The sequence below is a fragment of the Lates calcarifer genome, linkage group LG10 (assembly GCF_001640805.2).
Source record: "Lates calcarifer isolate ASB-BC8 linkage group LG10, TLL_Latcal_v3, whole genome shotgun sequence".
Lineage (NCBI taxonomy): Eukaryota > Metazoa > Chordata > Actinopteri > Centropomidae > Lates > Lates calcarifer.
The window spans coordinates 8528641-8547627 of record NC_066842.1 but is presented as its reverse complement, the minus strand read 5'-3'; the positions used below and the strand labels follow the sequence as shown (position 1 = coordinate 8547627).

Here is an 18987-nt window from a genome sequence, read left to right as displayed (position 1 = left end):
TGTGATACTTTATTCTCCGACTTCACTACATTTCAGAGGGAATATTAATACTTACTTCTTTTTATTTCACTTTAATGACCTTACAGTTGCAGGAAGTTTACACCAAAAACATATGAGAAAAGTAATTAGACCTACAACAGCAGCAAATGGAATTACAACATTAAAATATATTTTTTAAGTTTACAACAGTCATTTTGCACAATGAGACTTATATACTTGTAGTACAGCTGCAGCGAGCTGAGATACTTGGATCAATACTGACACTCACTGTAAAATGTGTGAACAACTCACTCTCTGCTGTGTTGTTAAATGATCAGAATTGTTTGCCGCTCTAAAAATAGGCTAATAGGAATCCATTTTGCAGAGTTCATCTATAACAAGATGTCTGACACAGAGGAAGTCATGGAGGAGGAAGTTCAGTATGTAATCATTTCTACACTTTTTGCAGCATTTGTCCATTCATTTTGATATTTTTGTAGAATTGATTCAGTCTTATTAAGAGTGCCATTTATTTTTTCTTTTGTCAATGCTGCTGTTCTGCTGCTGCTGAAGGGAGGAAGAAGGTAAGAGAGCATCATCTGTTCATATTTTTGTATGTCACATTTAATTTTCCAAACATTTTACTAATCATTCATGTTCCTGATCATCAGCACAAGAGGAGGCAACAGGTGAGAAAACTACCCATTAATGCTTTTCCTTTTTTCCTCTTCTTTTTTCCCTCTTTTTTCTTTTTCTAACAAGATGGTTAATGACTTCTTGAATGTATAAATGCCACTCACTTGTCAATTTATTCACAATTTTCTTGTCCTTGTTCCAGATGAGTCGAAGCCCAAGCCCAAGTAAGTATCTTAGCTCTCCTTTAGTTAAGCAATTAAAGCAGTATTTAATGTAGATTATATAACAATAAACTCTTCACACCTGCAGGTTCATGACGAATATAACCGCCCCAAAGATCCCTGATGGAGAGAAAGTGGACTTTGATGTGAGTTCAACCTTCTTCTTGACAGAAACATCAAATTCAGCAAACAACAGACACATTTTCTAACAATGTCTGATCCTGTTGTGACGGCAGGACATCCACAGGAAGCGTCAGGAGAAAGATCTGTCTGAGCTGCAGTCTCTGATCGAGGCTCACTTCATCCAGAGGAAGAAGGAGGAAGAGGAGCTCATCGCCCTCGTGAACAGAATCGTGAGTGCTGTCAGTCGCTGGAGACTCCTGGTGTTTCTGTTTGGTCCAAATCACTGTGACCGTGGACAGTCTTGTTTGTTTTACAGGAGAAGCGTCGTGCAGAGAGAGCAGAGCAGCAGAGGATCAGGGCAGAGAGAGAGAAGGAGAGGCAGGCCAGACTTGCGGTAGAATCCCACTACAGTTTATAACACGAGATGACATGAAGATATCAGTTTCTGCTCTAATTGTCTCACCTGTGCTGGTAAACAGGAGGAGAAGGAGCGTAAGGAGCAGGAGGAGCAGCGTAAGAAGCAGGATGAGGATGCCAAGAAGAAGAAGGCTCTGTCAAACATGACCCAGCAGTACAGTGCTGGACAAAAGGTCATTCAACTTATGATGTCTCATAGCATTTAAATGTGAATTATACAGCCCAAAGGTGAGAGAGAAGTCACAAATCCTTCTCAAGTAGAGCTGCTGAGTACTGTTGCCTGAGTTAATTGATAAAAATCTTAATTCAAAACAGTATCTATGTTATTGTTGCATTCAGATTGACTTAAGCGTGTGTGTTTTTTTTATTTGACTATAACAGAGTGACAACAGGAGAGGAGGTAAGAAACAGACTGAGAGGGAGAAGAAGAAGAAGATCCTGGCCGAGCGCAGGAAGCCACTCAATGTTGATCATCTGAACGAGGATAAGCTCAAGTGAGACAGAGCTACATAAGATTAAACTGGATGAGATGAATTAACATTTCTCTTTATACAAGCCCACTCATAATGTAACTTTTGTGTTGTTTTTGTGTGTGTGTGTGTGTTCAGGGAGAAGGCCAACGAACTGTGGCAGTGGCTGATGGGGCTGGAGGCTGAGAAGTTTGATCTGAGTGAGAAACTCAAGAGACAGAAGTATGATGTGAGTCATTCAACACAGGAGGAACTTCACTTTTTAGATACATTCTACAATAATGATGTCCCCAGTGATAAAACAAGAAGAGGGTACAGCACTGGACACCTGGAGACAACCATTGTTGAAATGAACTATTCCATGTTTAATGTTCTTTCAGAAATCACAGGTATTTATTTTAGAAATTACCTTAGTGTGCGGCCAGTTTCCAGAAGTGTGTTTGCAACCTCTGCTGGACATGTCAGGTATCCTATCTGTGTTTTTTTAATGCTTAACATTATGTGTCTTTCCAGATTAACCAACTTCTTGCCCGAGTCCAGGATCACCAGAAGTAAGTACAGAAACCCGTCGGTGGATTTATACTGCATTCCTTTTCAGATTTTCTCTTGGTTAGAGTCACAAAATGTATTAGAGATCACAGAGGACAAATCTTCATTTGCCACAACTCTCTCTGAGGCTAATTGTTTCTTAATTGCCTCCATTTTATTCATTTCATGCAAATGTTCTTGCAAATTATCTACAGCAGTCTCTTATTGTTGGCACATCTGCTGTGTGATTATCATAAATCATAAACAGACAAAAAAAAAAAACAGGCCAAGAGAAACTGCAGAATTAGTGATGACTTATCTGAGAGACTCGCTCAAGTATATAAAGGAGAGAATGCTTTTATTTGTAATATCAGCAGAAAGACAAATTCTGTACCATATTGTTTGAATTTCTTTTTGACCATAACTGTGAGTCTGAGACATAATGTGCCCAAACTTCTGTGTACCATCAGAATGTCCAAGGAAGATGATCTGCACTTAAAACATCAGAGATTTTATTTATGCATCATCTTAAGTTTTAACATATTTAATGCAGTTTGGCTGGGGTTACTGTTTTTAGTGCTCTATCAACCAAAATACACCTTCTTCCCTGATTTGTTGGTTTAATTGCTGAATGCTGCAATTAACTGACCGCCACTTGTCTTAAACTCACTGCTTCTTGCTTTTCCTCTCAGTGCCAAGGGTCGTGGCAAGGGCAAGATGGGTGGCCGGCTGAGGTAAAGACGAGGGCGAGGCAGACCAAGACAGCAGCGATTGGCCCATGTGTCTGTTGTGTGTGTGTATGCATTGTTCTGTTGTGTTGGGGTTACATGTCAGCTATCATGATATCAAAACAATAAATAAGCCATTACATCCACTCTGCTGCCTCTCTGTGTGGTTTTGTCCAGCATACAGTGTAGGAACAGAACACATTTATACAAAAACACAAGCAGCCAGTAACATCTCAGTGAAGGTACTCTGGCAGGATAAGGATGTAAACACAGGGACAAATATGGGTCTAATTTAGCAATGTACAATGTCGACATAAAAATAATACTGTATTAACAGGAAACAGAAGAATGTGTAAAAATGGTGGGGGATTTTCACAATAAAAATATCTAAACTAAGTGCATTCCTTTGGAAAAATTAGCAGTGGGCACATTACTCTGCCAACACCTACTGAGAAAACTGACATGATAAAGAGAGCTTCTACATGTTGTAGCTTGTGTTTGTCATTTCTAGCTTTAATTCAAATCTACATTAAGAGCAGACATTCCTCAGCAAGGCTCCACATAGTGGTGATGCATAAGATTATCTATAGATTTATTGTTTTAATTACATAAGAAAAATATAACAAATCTAGGACAGGAGCATGTGTGATGTTGATGGTGATATGTACTGCCCTTCATTTGATCCAAGTCCTTACTGTACATTAAAACTATGTTTAGATATACATATATCCACACCAGTGCATTTTCAGGTTGTTTTGTCTCCGCAGTCTGAAATGCTGGGAAACTCAGCAGGGGGAGGGTCAGGGTCCGGTGGGTTGGATGGTCCACGAGGGTCCAAGTGGGATGAAGAGAGCCCGCTGAAGAGAGACCACCCTCACCACAGGTGGGTTTCTCTGATCTCTGCTATCACCTGACTGGCTTTCTGCAATGCCTTCACACAGGAATGAAAAAAAGAAGGGAAAGTATGTAAATTCAACAGCTCTGTTATTTTCAAACCCCTGAGCACACTTCTTTCTGCATGCTGTAATCATCACGGCTGTTCACATTGGCTGGTCCTATTTCCATGCAGAGTGAAAACATATTCAGAAGATTATCTGAAGCTAGCATGAGGCTCTGTCCCAATTAGTCAAAATCAAGTGGATATCTTCTTAAGTTACAGCCTTTTCTCCTCTTTTTGTTACAATCCCTTCATTGTAGCTCAACAGGGAAACACAAAGAGGGAATTTCATACTACAAAGACTGTTACTTTGAAAAACATGAACTTGATTGGTCTATCTCAGGCAGCTGGAGCCTCATATTAGCCTCAGAAAAACTTTTGAATATATTTGTGTGCAGAGCAAGAAGAGAGCATTTTGTTCCCCATTACTGGAGGAAGGGAAGGGATCGTGTAATGGTCAGACCACTTTAAAAGGGGCACCTGACTATTGTTTTAAGATAAGAGTTGAACAATTGTGAATCTAACCCTTAAATCATAATATCCCTCTATATCTCTGCTTCTTGTAACTTTAATTTAAACTTTCGATTTATTTTTAACAAGTAAATGTCTTTTTTTTAAATCTGCCTGATGAATTCAACTATTTTTTTCATGTTTTAAAATAACAGTAAATGTTTTACTGAGAAGCGAGTGTGTGACTGATACTGGATCTTGTTTTGCTCTCCTCAGTGACACTTGACAAATCTGTTACCTTGAGCATGTCAGCGGCCTCGTTGCGTCTCTGAGCCATGTCCTCGGACTCTGTCAGCAAGTCGTCCAGCAGGGCCGTCTTGTATAACTTGCCCACCAGCTCACTCTGCAGGCAGTCCTTCACATGGTTTACCAGGAAGTGCATCACTGCCTTAGGTACACTGAGGCCAAACAACAGCAGCAGAGGAAGAGACAGTGCAGCACATGAAAGCAGACCAATCATGCCAAAATTTCTAAAACAGTACAAGGGTGGGTGGAGAAAGGACATTTAAACATGTACCTGTCCTGGATGTTTTTCCGTACAATAAGAAAGTACGACTTGATGAGTCTCTCAATAACCTCACAGTCCCTTTGCTCCCGAGCCGACAACTTCCTGGACACTGGAACAGGCTGGGAAATGAAAAACAAGACACGATCAATGGCACTGAGTTGAACGTACTTGAATACTGAGCAAACAATAACTGTCCTACACAATTTCAGGGATAAACCTGCACTTCACTAATAAATATCAGCTCTCTATTATACCTGTCTTTCATCAGACAGGCATAACAGTTTATTTAAACATTTGTCTGGTTGTCCACAAAGCTCAAATAAAGAACAATCTCTCTGATCTCACTGTCTCTAACTACCTATGGCCTGTAATTTTCAGGGAGTCAAAAACAATAACTTGTTAAATAAGATTTTCTAAAGCCTTTCACCACATCTCATTTTCTTTCAATATGTGATAGGACTATATTACTTTTTACGTTTTATATGAATAAAACAGTGTATACCAAACAAGTTAGATTATGTCTTCATAACTACAATATAAAAAGTGCACATGCTTCCATTTGTAAGTGAAATTATCTCATTTTTTCTGAAGCTATCTGTCATCATCACTCTGTTACCCACCACATCTAGCAGGTTGACAGCGTGGCCCTTCTGTGGGCTCACAGGGAGTGGATTTTGGGGCATGGCTCTCTCACTAGCTGCACCCTCCTCTCCCCTCTTCAACATGCCCCTCCAGTTCCCCGTCCCGCCGTCTGGTGGCTCGCTGACAGAGCCGCTCTGAGAGCCGCTGGCTGCTGCCTGCAGGGAGGGAGACGGGGGTGAGGATGGGTGAGGTATCCCACTCAAGGACTTAAAAGGGCTGGAAATACATCATGTGCATAGGAAGTCAGGAAAAGAAGTTAAATCAACAAAACTGTGCATAGACATGAGAAAATGTATGTTAATTTTCAAAACAAGTTTACTTAGTAACATGCCATAGGCCTTCTTTGATCTCACTCCAAAGAAGTTTGTCCAGACTCTGTTTATTCTTCAGGTAAAACTGAACAAGCAGGTGGAAACACTGTCAGGCAGTGTGCTCAAATTACACAACCCAGGTTTAAGACTGGATGATACAACAATAGTCATCATGAGACAGCAGAGATTTCTCAAACAGAAGATATATTGCTCCACCAAACTGAAAGAGTCCTGAATGTGACTGGTGTTGTTATTAAATTTACCAGATTAACCAGACGTCATTGTATTTCCATATTGTTTTCTTATAAATTTACAAATAGCATATCACCCAGCCCTACCAAACCAAGTAAAGTTTTTCTTAATTCATAAATAAAACACTACATGCCAAGTGAGTCTGAAGTTGTTGTGTTTCTTATGTAAGAGCAACCAGCATGCAGGAGAAAAGGGGTTAAATATACAAAAAAGTGTGAAGATCAAAGGTCATATCAGTAGAGGTAAAAACTGCCCCTCAAATCCCACTGCATTTTCTGGACACTTAAGACCTGATATCCCTGCAGGAGGGGTTTGGCTGAATTTAGAGGAATACAGGACTTTCAAATATAATATGAAACGTCTGAAACAAGGGTGACAGTTAAGGGCTTGGAGGTGGGCAGAGGTTAAATGTGGGCAGGCAGTGAGTGAACGGGACACACCTTGGCGACCTCGCCCTCGGGGGCAGGAGGCTCAGTGGGGGAGAGAGATTGCCCACCTGGGCCTTTAAGGGACTAAAGAAAGACATCAGGAAGAAAAGAGTGGACAGAGAAACTGACAGGGGCTACAAATAGAGGTGTGCAGGAACTTAACATACTGTGAAGATAGTAACTGTGTTAGACTTAGATGAGAGGAACACAGAGGAATTCTGAGAGCAGATTGAATGCATATATGTGACAGTGGTAGAAAATATGTTAAAGCCTGTTACAGAAGAACTATGACTGTCACAGAGACACACTGTACCTTGTCTCTGGGGACAGCAGAGGGTAGGTCTCTCATTCTGTTGCGTCTCTGCTCCTATAAAGACAAAAGATTGACAAATGTACCACTGTCAAATCTAAGAAGAGAAAATGCAGCTAGTTTCATAATCAGCCTAAAAATCTAGTTGAGAAATAGAAAACAATACATAAATGTACGACATGAAATCAGCAGAAATGCCACTGTGTCTGTGAGAGTAGAAGCTAATTTCTTACTTCTATGTTATTGTTCATGAGGCCGCAGGCGTCAGCAAAGTCAGGGTGCTTTGTGTTGATATAGGCCAGCTCAATGGCAACAAGGTTATGAACCTGAAAAGAAATTCACAACAACGATTAATCAGACTAGGGTGAGAATAAACTTCCCTCACAAATGCTCAGACACATGTTTATGGTGAGCAAGTCCTGACCATTTCATTGGTGACGGGGAGTCTCTTTCTAAGTAATGAGGTGACCACTTCTACTATGGCGTCGTGGAGCTTTGGAAACCTCAGTAGCTCCTGCAGAGATGAACAATCAGCGCACTTTTCATCAGACACTGCAGTTTTGTGTATTTACAGCATAACACTGTGCTTTAGTTTTCAGTGTACGGTATGTATTGTGTATGTGAGGTACCTGCGTGCTGTAGTTGCTGCAGTGTTGGATGATCCTCTGCATCTCCTCGTGAACCAGCTCCACACAGCGAAGACTGGGCTCCTCCAGACGCTTCACCTGCCGTTTCACCAGCAACTCAAAGGAAACCTCAGGCACGAATAAAGCAGGCCTCGGGCCCTGTCAAGCACAATAAAGCTATAAGTCTATAAGAAGGTGCTGTTTAAACACAGACTATAGAGTTGGAGAGGCAGCATAAACCCACCGTTGCATTTCTGATTGCTGTGAGCACATCGATGGTTGTCAAACCACCCAGAGGGTCTACTGACTCCAGTGTTCGACCAAATGTCTCGTGAAATATATAACAGATTCTTGCACCACCACATCTAAAAAGAAGAGGAAACTGCATGTAACACAGAAGCAGAATTTGCTCAGCCAGGAGAGTACTGATGATAGCACCCCTCAGTGGAGAACACATGCAGTGCAGAGAGTTGTGTAACTCACAGTTCAGCTGTCTCAATGTACTTGGCCGTGCCCTCTATGGTGTTGCAGTACTCTGCAGCAAACTTGGTAATGAGCTGCAGCAGCGTGGCGCTCTTGTCATCGACAGGTTCACCGTAACTGTTGAGTAAAGACTGGTACTGGGCTGCCAGCACATTGATCCTCGTCTTCAGCTCAGGAAGACAGTCTCTGATGTGGTGCATCAGTAACCTAAAAAAGAAAACATTAAAATAGGTAAGAGACTAGAGACTACAGCAGGATGTTAATGTGGATGATTCAGAGGTGACAGTCACATATTCTGTCAGGTTTTGAATTATTGAGATCGATACTCTCAGAAAATTAATTTGTTGATAAGACAAATAATATTTCATTCAAAATCAAATTAATACATGAATCCAAACTCCTACCTGTTCAATGTTCTGGCCAGATATTTGGTTCCATTTCTGTTTGCGAGGGAGGGATATTTCTTTTGTAGGAAGGCATATTCATCACGAATAGCATCTGCCACCGACTTCTTCTGATTGATATCTAGTTGACTCCTAAAAAAATTGTGAGATTTACAGGTGCTTTTTTTGTCTATTGTTACCACAACAATACCCCCACAATGAGCATCACACCCACACAAATCAATTCAGGGTGATATCAGAGGTGAATGTGACATATTAACGCACTATTACCTATTGACTACTCCAATAATGCCCAGCTTGACAGGAATGACTCTGCCCATCAATATGTCCATCGCATCTGTACCAGCGTCCATCAGATCCAGCTTGGTCACCACCGCTAGTGTCCTTCTACCTAAACACACAGACATACACACCTGGCTATAAAAACACTGCCACGATAAAGAAGGCAGAGAGTACAGGACTAAAGGAAATAAAATAAAGATTAAAACAAAGCTAAAAGCAAAGAAAGAAGGAAACAATAAGCCCGTTTTACCATCAGGGTCGACCTCACGGGCCACTTTCAGAGCCTCTGAGGTTGCCATGTCTGTGTTGGCAGCAGTCACAGCCAGGATGATGGAGTTAGGGTTTGAGATGTACTTGACGATCAGTTCTCTGATCTGGATCTCAATGTCTTTGGGTTGGTCTCCCACAGGCACCTGTTTTAAAAAATACACACTGACTTTAAACCATAGAGTTCACCAAATAAAATGTGAGACTTTTCATTTCTTTTCAACAGTCATAAAAAGTAATAATAGCATAACAGAATTAATCCAGGTAAGTGGCAGAAAACTGATGGGTGGATTAACCAATTCATTTTTTAATCAATCTAAACTGCCACTCGCCCATCATGATTCAATGGCTAGCAGTAATGATACATAATAATAATAATAATAATACATAATTAGCTTGGTTCTAAACTGTATAACTAGTGTCACTATCACTATAGCAGGCAGGAAAAAATATTCAACCCCATTAGTGAAATTAAGGACATTTTGATACATTCTAAGTCTTTTATTGAGAGAACTAAATTCAGACATTCATAAGAGTTCATAAATGCAACAAGTTTGAACACTGGGGAGCAAAAGGGAAACCTATCTCACCTTTGTAATGCCAGGAAGGTCCACTAATGTGAGATTCACAACATGAGGCGAGAAGATTTTCAGGTGAATGGGTTCATCACTAATACCCTGGGGGGAAAAAATACAAAACTCCTCTTTACTTTTACAGACTAATACTGCTAGAGACAAAATCTCAGGTAATGCCGACATATTAGGTCATCCAGTTTCTCCAGGGATATCATTTCTTGTTTGGCAACTTTTGACATCCCCAACATTCTGTTGGTATGTGTAATAAGCATACCTTGTTATTGCCAGAAATTCTTTCTGTTTCTGCTTCAATTTCGTGCCTGATCTCCTCAAAGTCTGTGTAGATCTGAAAGGACAATTTAACTCAGTAAGGTGAAAACTCCAACATGCTGGCGGCATTAGTGTGTGCAACAGTAACGATATCGTGTGAAAAAGAAAATAGGACATAATGGGGATAATTTACAAAGCAGCACTTCCTGAAATGTCCTGTTTAGTGTCATGAGGCTATCAGCACATTATAAGGGTTTCTTTGTTTGAACATGGACTATGTGGAGCTCAAGAGACACAATTCAACCTTGGCGGACATTTACCCTACAGCCATATGAATATTTTTAGCAGCAGAGAGGGTGTGTGTGCCAGCTCTCATTACAGATTGCAGATATTGCTGTTGAAAAGATACCACAACAATCACTGCAGCTAATCTATAAATGCTAGTGAATCAATAGAGGAGGGTATTTTGTGATCAGTCGGGTTATAAAATATTTAGATGTTTCTATTTAGAGTACCACAGTGGTGGGAGCCCACTGAGAGTATTGTTTTCTGGTCCTACCTTGTTTTTGGTGTGTAGGAATTTTCCCCATTCCTCTCCATCGATGCCTGCAGGAGCACAAAGTTGAGGACAGATGTTTTGTTACTGGTGTGACAGATGTGGCCTTAAAATCAGTGTTACTATTTTTACTATTGATCTGTTAAATGTCTCAAGGGAGGATTTCTCTGTTGGCAAGGACGGGATGGAAAAACTCTTCAGTTAAAGATTCACAGCTGAGGAGTTTTTGATGAAAAAAACAGCAGAACACAACAGTCATGGAAGCAAATAAAAGCCTAAAGCAAAAAAAGCATGTGCATTGTGGGAAGCAGAGAACTAGAGACTGCAACAGGATTTCAAAAACAAGGTAATAATTATTTCAGCTGCAATAATCAACATTGCAACAAAAACAAGGGAACAACTTCACAAGGGTGGAGTCTGTTAGTCATCTTAGAGGAAGCTGGTGTTTGAGAACATTACAGGTGCTAACTTTCTTTGTCTAACTTGTCTATCTGACAGAGATCAGCCTAAATGGAGGGAAGGGCATGAGTGAGGCCACATGGTTTGGCAGCTGTGGAGGAGCTGCACAAAAACAGGACTGGATGGGGCAGAATGGGCAAAAGAGAGAGGAGGGGGGAGGCGTTATGTAATACATAAACACAATAAGAAATAGAACAAGGAAAAGGAGACCTCTGTAAAGGCGTCCATTTTTCTTGGATTCTGTGGTTAAAGAGAGACGACAGGAGACAAAAGGGTTAGCCCGGCTATCTGCAGCTCCTGCATGACACTCTGCAGCAATGCAGAGTCACTCTGAGGCCATTCCATGAGGACAACTTTAAATAAATGCAGGATCTTGGCACATTTTACTCCCCTGTTCTTTTTTTTTATTTCCACAAAAGTGGAAGATAACAGTTCTGCTCCTTCAGTAAAAGAAATACAGTCTATAGTTTATTACGATAACACTTAAAATGCAGAGAAATCTCATGACTACAGAAGATAGTGGAGAAAACTTTAACATTAAATTTACTCAAGCTCTGTACTTAATTACATTTCTGAGATATTTGAACTTCACTTGAATGTTTCCATTTTTCCTACTTTATACTTCCATTCCACTACATTTACATGGCAGACTTAGGTTATTAATACAGTGTATAATCAACAAATAAATCTGGTTGTATATATAAAGGAGTTAAAATTACATCCACCTTTACCAACTGCAACATTTAAGTGACGCTTGCACATTAATACATCAATAATCAAAAGAATACGTTTATTTTTTGTAATTTAAAGTATACTTATGCTAATACATGACTTTTCCTTGTATGCTTAGTGTTAAGGTGAAGCATACTGCTGAGATCAAATTCTGCTGAATTTACGTGATTCTTTTCAGCTGCTTTTCTGAATAACATCCTTACTGCCACATCCATATGCACGCACTTGCTACATTTCCTGATGAGAGAAGAAATTAAAACACCTGTGCAAAGTGCATATAGAATATACTGCATAACAAACATCACCAAAGATATAGAAGAAGCAGAGGTCAGAGTGATGTTACCATTCTCTTCACTGGTTTTCCTGCGGTCCTCTTGATCGATGTGCACTAGCTGCAGGATGAGAGGTCGGCGTGTGACGATGCCAGTGCCACGTGGCAGGATGTCCCGACCAACCAGGCTCTCTAAAACAGAACTCTTCCCACTGCTCTGTGGACAATAACAATAATAACATCATAAAAAACAAAAGTAGAGGTTGAAGTGTGTGTGTGTGTGTGACTCACTGAGCGGGGAAATTAGTCCTCCTGTCATGGAAATACAGGCAAAAAACACTGTACTGAGACTGACTACAACTGACAATTTTTGGTGTGCTACTGCAAAGCTACTTGCCTGTTATCACTGCACAAACTTTTCCAGGAGCTCAGGAACGTTAACTGCATTTGACTGGAGGAACCAGAGTCCAAATTTAGCTCCCTGCTAAGGCGGTAGTACTTTAGAAAGGCCCAAGAACTATCAGGGGCAATGCTGGCAGTGCTGAGCTACTGGTCGAACACAAACCTTGTGGCTGTTTCAACTTGTGTACAGTATTCATCCACACTGGATGCCAATAGCTGGGGAATTTCTTGTTCAGTGACATGTGTGTCAGAGTAACCCCTAATGAGATCTGGTGAACTGAAATACCTCACCTAGCTTACTTGGCTAACAGATTCCTCTTTAATGAACTGGGCCTGATTTCCTCAGGAGGGCTAAAAATGTGATCTGTTACTTCCTCTGTAGCTGTTGTTTTGACTGCTATAGGTGGACCTAATTACAGACACGACAGGAATAACCAATTGTTAGTACTTGGCACCTAGTATCAGTTTCAGCTGTCCTGAGAGGAAGTCTTTGCAGATCTGAGGACAAACATAACAAATGAGGCATTTAAAACATCCTTTGGCTTGTTTTGTCTCACTGTAATGCCCTCATCACACGACTGCCAAAAGGTCTGAGACAGTCACATCCTATTAGGCAACCAGTGAAAGTAAACGTGTTAGACAAAACCTGCCACTTTAAACCAATTAGGCTCTAATGTGTACACAAGGTAGTTAGATGGTCAGGCTGAAACTGTATTAGAGAAGAGAGATGTTGATTCAGATTTATGGTCATCAGTACTTTGTGGTGCTATTGAATTGTGTTCTGTTATACCGAGAGGTCAAAGCTAGACTAAATATCACTTAACATATTAAAACCTCTCTAAAATGGCACCACCAGAATATTTTAGCCTATGCTACAGAAGGATTTAATGCAGGGCTGTTCAATTCTATTCCATTACAATGGTATTAGTTAGATGTAGATGCTGCATTTAACATTTTTTTTTATTATCATTTAAACTGCTGATTAATTAAAACAATATTTTTTATGACCAACAGTCCAAAATCCAGAGATAATTACTTTACTAACATGTATAACAAGGAAAAACAGCAAACAGCTGTAAATGTTTGCATCAGAACTAACTATATCAGTTGTTCAACTAGCAAAATAGTTGCTAATCAATCAGTTAATGGATTCATCTACTAACTGCAGCAGCTCTAATTAGATGTGACCAATAAACTGGAAGAAATCACCTTCAAGTCGGTAAAGTGTTTTGACAACCTATTTATGTTTCATAGCCTAACGATTAACTGATCGAAGAAACGATCACCAGATTACCCGATTTTGAAGATCTTTGCAGCAGCCTTCTTTAAGTGTAACAAACTAAACCTAATGAAGTTAAAGGAAATCAAATAATAATTTTTGAGATAGTGATCTGAAAGCTATTCTTGCTTGTCCCCCAACTGTCAGTCCAAAGAGTGAATTATATGTGAGATCACATGTAGCTAATGCTAACTTTGCTGCTAGTTAACTAGTTAACTTAGATGAGGGTAAAAGGCGAAATTCATGTAAAGTCATTGTTCACATTAATGTCTATTGCACCTGCACGAAACTGAAAGAGAAACCGCGATAAAGGCAGGAGAAGTAGCCAAAACAATAAGTTGACGCAGGCTAACTAAGTTGCTAGCCTTCAAGCAAAGTGACGTCTCTCACCTGAGTTCCCACAACAACTATCTGCGGCAGTTGAATTATATCTGCGCCGACCGTGTTAAATACATCTTGAAGTTTGTTTATGACAGGTATGAGGGCCTCCATTGGCTCCGATACTGATCCCGACCTGTCAAAAAGACAACTTTCTTTACGCTGCTGCAAACGGGTACAAAGTCATTCAATGTCCCTGAGCTAAAGCTACTGGCGTCTCTCTGGATCTCCGAACAACTGCGCAAACAGTTGTTCAGAGTTGCATCATGGGAGTTTGTGTTCGCTAGCGTCCCGCTCAATAGCTCAGTGTTCGGGATTTCACTTTTTCAGAACTACATTTCCTACAGATGACATCATACTCGTGTTGAACCAATGAAAGGAAAGCTAAGTATTTTTTCAACAGTAACTAGGGTGAGTACCAAAATATTTATATATGACACAAACCCAAGAATGAAATGCATACATTTCTGATGAAATCGCATAATTTGTGAGTCGTCTCTTAGCTTTTGGAAAATAAATTGACTTTACTGTAAGTTTAACAAAATATTTTGGGGGACTTGCTACTAGGTTACTGTGTCCCGGCTGAGTTTGACTGACAAGTAACTTTAGCATCACCACATACGCACTTCAAGCAAAACAACAGACTATAATACTACAAAATGTTCTCTAATCATGGAATGTGCTAGATTTTGGGGACAAAGACTGTCTCACTGTCTAAAAATCTGACTGACACTTTAAGCATTTTTGCCAATTCAAAGTGTAAAATGAACACAACATTCTCAGTCTTCTGGAACATAAAAATAAACAAGCAAAGGGAATCTCAATAAAGGTCTCTACGTTTTATTTTTTTCAAACACATTCTTTAAAAACAAAACACATATTTGGAAATGTAGACAAAATTGAAAGTGCTATTGAATATTTTACAACAACAATACCAATATATAAAATAAATATTGCACAGCACAACAAGGAGGAAAGGAGCCTGTCTTTGTACCTAATTTACAGGAATGAGGTAACACATGAGATGTTAGGAAAGGTTTCATCTTCTACACTATGTGCTCAGTGTTTCATCCACTAGTTATGTGCATGCTTAGTAGTACATACTATAGCTTACAGTTCAAGTGGTCCACTGCCAGTTAAATTACACATCAGTCAACTTTTTTCAACACCTATATTTCAGGAATTGTGGTTTTATGTAGTGAAACTGTAAGGCCTTATCACATATCCAACATTTAAAAAGCAAAGAGCAGGTTTGAATAAATGTAGAAATTAAACTTGTGACTTTTCATTGTATTGAAGGTGGCCTTAGGACACTGAAGTGAAAAAGGTCTGACAATGAGCATTGTGATGTGCAAGTTGTAAAAACAATGTAAGACAACAGAGCTTAACAGAAGATCCATTAATAACCTATACTTCAATAAAACAACAAAACCCTCTTGTCATATCAAAGAGAATGGCCTTGAAAAATATGAGGGTTGAACACAATAACACAACTGCAAAATATAATGCAATCAAACAGTAGTAATAACCCTGCAATATTAGTGTGCAACTTGCTTAGTTTTCAGAAGTGTTGATTTAACTCTTATTATTTTAGAGTTTGCAGTGTTTGTTATTCTTTTTGTTATATTGTAACATGAAGCCGATACTTTGTCAGTGTAATCCAATCCAACGCAACAAAGTATGGCCTCAAAATACATTACAAAACTCTCAGCAAAATACAATATTATAAGTTTCACACTTGGTTGAATATAGTGCAGGTCTGTCCAGGTCACGTCCAATAAAATCTGAGTCATAAGCATTTCCATATTCATTTGTACCTCTTCCCTAATTATATTTTATCATTTAGGGGTGTTTACATTCTTTAACAATTACTGCTTTAGATTTAACCACAAACACTGAAATATATGGCGTTCAACAGTAAGACTGGCTTTTTAGAGTACACATTTTCCAACAAGATGTAGTACAAACCCAAAAATACACGCTGGACACTCCAATGTATGTCAGGTCCTGGGCTTTTGTTGACATTGCTCCCCATTTGACAACCAAACAAAACTCCACTGGATGCTATTGTCTCTGTCTTTAGCTGTGACTGGAGACTTACAATAGCAAATTCTATACAAAAGAAAAAAAAACTAAAAACTGTACAGAAACAGAGTTTTAGGTGAACTAGTGGTGAACCAACAGATGCATTTGTGTGCCGGGACTTTATTTCTCAAAGCGGTAAAAGTTAACAATGTTTTCAAATTTGACTATCAAAAGAAGGTGCTTGAAAAAATACTGACAAAATACTCTCAATCAGCTTACTTCAACAAGGAGCAAAAAACAACTACAATCATTTAGAAGCCCATGAGCACACACAGGGAATAGGTTGAACAAAACATAGCTTATTTGAATTTAGACCTAAGCTAAGTAAACTGTGTAGTCAGTGCTTGTCATTTTGTGCCTGAATGTCAGTTCTCAATGTCACAGTTCAAATTTCACAGCATTTGAACCAAGTTGTTTTCAGTTAACTAATCAATACAACAGTATTGTATCCCCTCAAGGCAATTCTAAGTCATTTTACATTGCATCTCAAGGTGCAGTGCAGTCTGTGTATGTGGTTACCATATTTCCTCGGCGCTGTGTCACTGTTCTACAGTGCTGTTTTGATGCACCATGAAACCCGTTGTCAGTCTGTTTGGTGTGTCTGTCAAAAGTAAACATTCTCTCTATGTCTTCAAACATGTCGTCAAAGATACCTGCTCCAAGACCTCCTTGAAAGTGTCTCTTGTGTCTGCTGTGGGACTCCTTGTGGGACCTGGATTGTTCATCGAAGTGTCTTCGGTGACGGGCGTGCCTGTTCTGGCTGTAGATGTCAAAGTCCTTGAATATGTCATCAAAATTGAAGCTGAAAGGTTGGTGGGCACCCTGTCTATGTCTGCCTTGAGTCTCCCTGGTGAAGTATGCAGCAGTGTCACCAAACTGGTCATATTCTCTTCTTCTGGTTTCATCCGATAAAGTTTCATAAGCTGCATATGACAAAGAGAGATTTGATCGAGGCTGCAGATGTGTAGTGTTGTATCTCATTAGCATTTTAGAAAGGTTTGGCTATAATGAAATCTAACTTTGGCCACATACTGAGTTCGAGAAATGACACTGAAACAGGCTAAACAATAGTTTAATATTAGCGGTGTGTCAGGTAACAATGAATCTTTACAGAAAAAAAAGGAAAAAAATCAGACCTACCCTCAGCAATTTCCCTGAATCTCGCTTCAGCGTCTGGACTCTTGTTCTTATCAGGGTGATATTTCATTGCAAGCTTGTGGAAAGCCTTTTTTATCTGTCGCTCAGAGGCATCTTTAGGCACTCCCAGAATATCATAGTAGTCCTTCTTGGCAAGTATCAGCTCTGTTATCATGAGGATGCACACTGCAAATGTTACAGCAGACTGTGCTGTGGCCATGGCCTCTGATGTCCCTAGGATTAAAGAGAGAAAATTTGTTTGTTTGGTTTGTAAATGCAACAAACCTAGCGTGTGTTCACTGGTGCTAAAACATCTGGAGAACAACGATGCCTTTTAGTTAGTACAATTCTGTATTTAGCATATGATTTGACAGATGTGGGAAGTTAAGGGAAACTTATGTTACAATTCTGGACGACCAATTCTCAACTTTTTGCACCACTTATAGTTGTGAAAGGTGTTAGACAATCTAGTTAAAGCCTCAATGCTGCATGAAATCCAGTTCAAGATCTTATTTGTGAAAGCAAAAATAGTAATTTCACTGCTGTTTCTCCATTCAGACAACAGACTACATCTAGTTTAAACTAAAGTTACATTTGTATTTATCAAACCTGGACATAATTAACAAATAGCCACGATTATGAAAACAGACAAAAGTGGCAACTGTACTGCTTTAAAACTGACTTTCTTGTGTTTTCACGAATCGTAAACTGTGTTGTAAACAGTCTTTAGTTTCGCCTGGTTAATCTAGTCCAGATTTGACAAGTCCACGTGTAGTGTTTTTCTAAGCTTTAACTGGTCTGATGTGGTCTTCGTAAAGCATACAAAAGCAGTTAGAGACCTCTTCCCCTTCAGACTGTGTTTTAAACGTCTCTGGAATAATCTAGGTAAATCTGGGTTGATTTGACAAGCGTGGGTACAGTGATTTGTATCTATCTAGTATTAAGCGTGGTCTACTCCCCAGATCTCATGCAGGTCGATGCTAACGCTCTGTCATCACAGACATCACTCTTACTAACGTTAGCTGACGGTGGCTAACACAACCTACTTCCCGATACGTTATTCTCATTTCTTTTAGGTTCCCATCACCTACCTTTTTATAAGTTTGACAGGAGAGCTGGATATGTTGCACTCACACTGCCTGTGAACTGTTTAACCAATGTTAAACAAGACAGTGGTAAGTTGTGAGTGTTATCAAAGGGCAGTTGTTAGCAGCAACATCGTCTCCATCTCCTCTTCGATTCTTTCGCCGTATCAGTGTAAGTAGACATTGTACGTTGATGCGCTTCTGCCCTCTGTCGGTCAGTACAGGCAATATTCCATCCTCAACTGACCGATAATAACCCTGGTATCTTATACACTTATACACTCGGCAGTGTATAAGGTACACCTGGTTTACGGTCCTGCAAAGAATCCTACCTTCATGAGGGTTATAATATTCTGTTTGAAGTTAAATTGTTTAAGGGAGGTGTTGATTCGACTGTATCATCATTTTGGAGGATGTAGTTCGCTGTTGGACTGTATTGCATTGTACCGTCATTTAGTCTACCCTCATTGATATAAATGGGGTGGACAAAATGATACAAACACCTTTCCGTATTATACAACACAATTCAACAGCATCACAAACTGCAGCCTCTAAAATGAAGATGAATCAACATCTCTCCAAAACAATGTCAACATAAACTGAACATTTTAACCTATAGTTTTAACTTGTTTGGTAGTTCTCAATCTAGAGGTCATGTCTTTCCAAAGGGTCACAAGATAAATCTGAGCTGTTTAA

General features: G+C 39.6%; 3 protein-coding genes across 6 annotated transcripts; 1 reads left to right on the top strand and 2 right to left on the bottom strand.

The window, feature by feature from the left end:
- The first annotated feature begins 364 nt into the window (after positions 1 to 364).
- Positions 365 to 3248, top strand: tnnt2d (troponin T2d, cardiac). Its single transcript, XM_018684559.2, has 12 exons — positions 365 to 419; positions 553 to 563; positions 651 to 668; positions 818 to 839; positions 925 to 982; positions 1073 to 1189; positions 1276 to 1353; positions 1439 to 1549; positions 1758 to 1870; positions 1985 to 2075; positions 2360 to 2397; positions 3067 to 3248. Exons 1-12 carry the CDS (start codon positions 382 to 384, stop codon positions 3110 to 3112), a joined length of 741 nt encoding a protein of 246 aa, XP_018540075.2. The 5' UTR covers positions 365 to 381; the 3' UTR covers positions 3113 to 3248.
- A 429-nt stretch (positions 3249 to 3677) lies between these two features.
- dnm1l (dynamin 1-like) lies at positions 3678 to 14240 on the bottom strand. 4 transcript variants are annotated; one of them, XM_018684555.2, is made up of 20 exons: positions 13997 to 14240; positions 11998 to 12142; positions 11133 to 11162; positions 10467 to 10513; positions 9912 to 9983; positions 9653 to 9739; positions 9046 to 9208; positions 8784 to 8904; positions 8514 to 8645; positions 8110 to 8316; positions 7871 to 7991; positions 7630 to 7785; positions 7425 to 7514; positions 7234 to 7326; positions 7004 to 7057; positions 6703 to 6774; positions 5678 to 5854; positions 5067 to 5176; positions 4788 to 4947; positions 3678 to 4033 (listed from the first exon to the last, which is right to left on the bottom strand). In XM_018684555.2, exons 1-20 carry the CDS (start codon positions 14096 to 14098, stop codon positions 3977 to 3979), a joined length of 2196 nt encoding a protein of 731 aa, XP_018540071.1. In that variant the 5' UTR covers positions 14099 to 14240; the 3' UTR covers positions 3678 to 3976. The 4 variants fall into 4 exon arrangements, with proteins under 4 accessions (XP_018540071.1, XP_018540073.1, XP_018540072.1 ...); XM_018684557.2 differs by lacking the exon at positions 6703 to 6774; XM_018684556.2 differs by lacking the exon at positions 11133 to 11162.
- Positions 14241 to 14808: 568 nt separating this feature from the next.
- Positions 14809 to 18499, bottom strand: dnajb9a (DnaJ heat shock protein family (Hsp40) member B9a). Its single transcript, XM_018684562.2, has 3 exons — positions 18298 to 18499; positions 17210 to 17440; positions 14809 to 16992 (listed from the first exon to the last, which is right to left on the bottom strand). The coding sequence occupies exons 2-3, from the start codon at positions 17424 to 17426 to the stop codon at positions 16556 to 16558; spliced, it is 654 nt and encodes a 217-aa protein (XP_018540078.1). The 5' UTR covers positions 17427 to 17440; positions 18298 to 18499; the 3' UTR covers positions 14809 to 16555.
- Positions 18500 to 18987: the final 488 nt, after the last annotated feature.

What these genes read in the sequence shown, in the direction of transcription:
- tnnt2d (XM_018684559.2), top strand. Translation starts at nt 382, where the DNA reads ATGTCTGACACAGAGGAAGTCATGGAGGAGGAAGTTCA. An exon ending in TCGCCCTCGTGAACAGAATC is followed by an intron (nt 1,190 to 1,275) that starts GTGAGTGCTGTC and finishes TTTGTTTTACAG; the next exon opens with GAGAAGCGTCGTGCAGAGAG. An exon ending in TCAAGAGACAGAAGTATGAT is followed by an intron (nt 2,076 to 2,359) that starts GTGAGTCATTCA and finishes GTGTCTTTCCAG; the next exon opens with ATTAACCAACTTCTTGCCCG.
- dnm1l (XM_018684555.2), bottom strand. Translation starts at nt 14,098, where the DNA reads ATGGAGGCCCTCATACCTGTCATAAACAAACTTCAAGATGTATTTAAC. An exon ending in TAGTTGTTGTGGGAACTCAG is followed by an intron (nt 12,143 to 13,996) that starts GTGAGAGACGTC and finishes TATTGTCCACAG; the next exon opens with AGCAGTGGGAAGAGTTCTGT. An exon ending in CCGAGGGCGAGGTCGCCAAG is followed by an intron (nt 5,855 to 6,702) that starts GTGTGTCCCGTT and finishes CCCTCCCTGCAG; the next exon opens with GCAGCAGCCAGCGGCTCTCA.
- dnajb9a (XM_018684562.2), bottom strand. Translation starts at nt 17,426, where the DNA reads ATGGCCACAGCACAGTCTGCTGTAACATTTGCAGTGTGCATCCTCATG. An exon ending in ATTCAGGGAAATTGCTGAGG is followed by an intron (nt 16,993 to 17,209) that starts GTAGGTCTGATT and finishes TGTCATATGCAG; the next exon opens with CTTATGAAACTTTATCGGAT.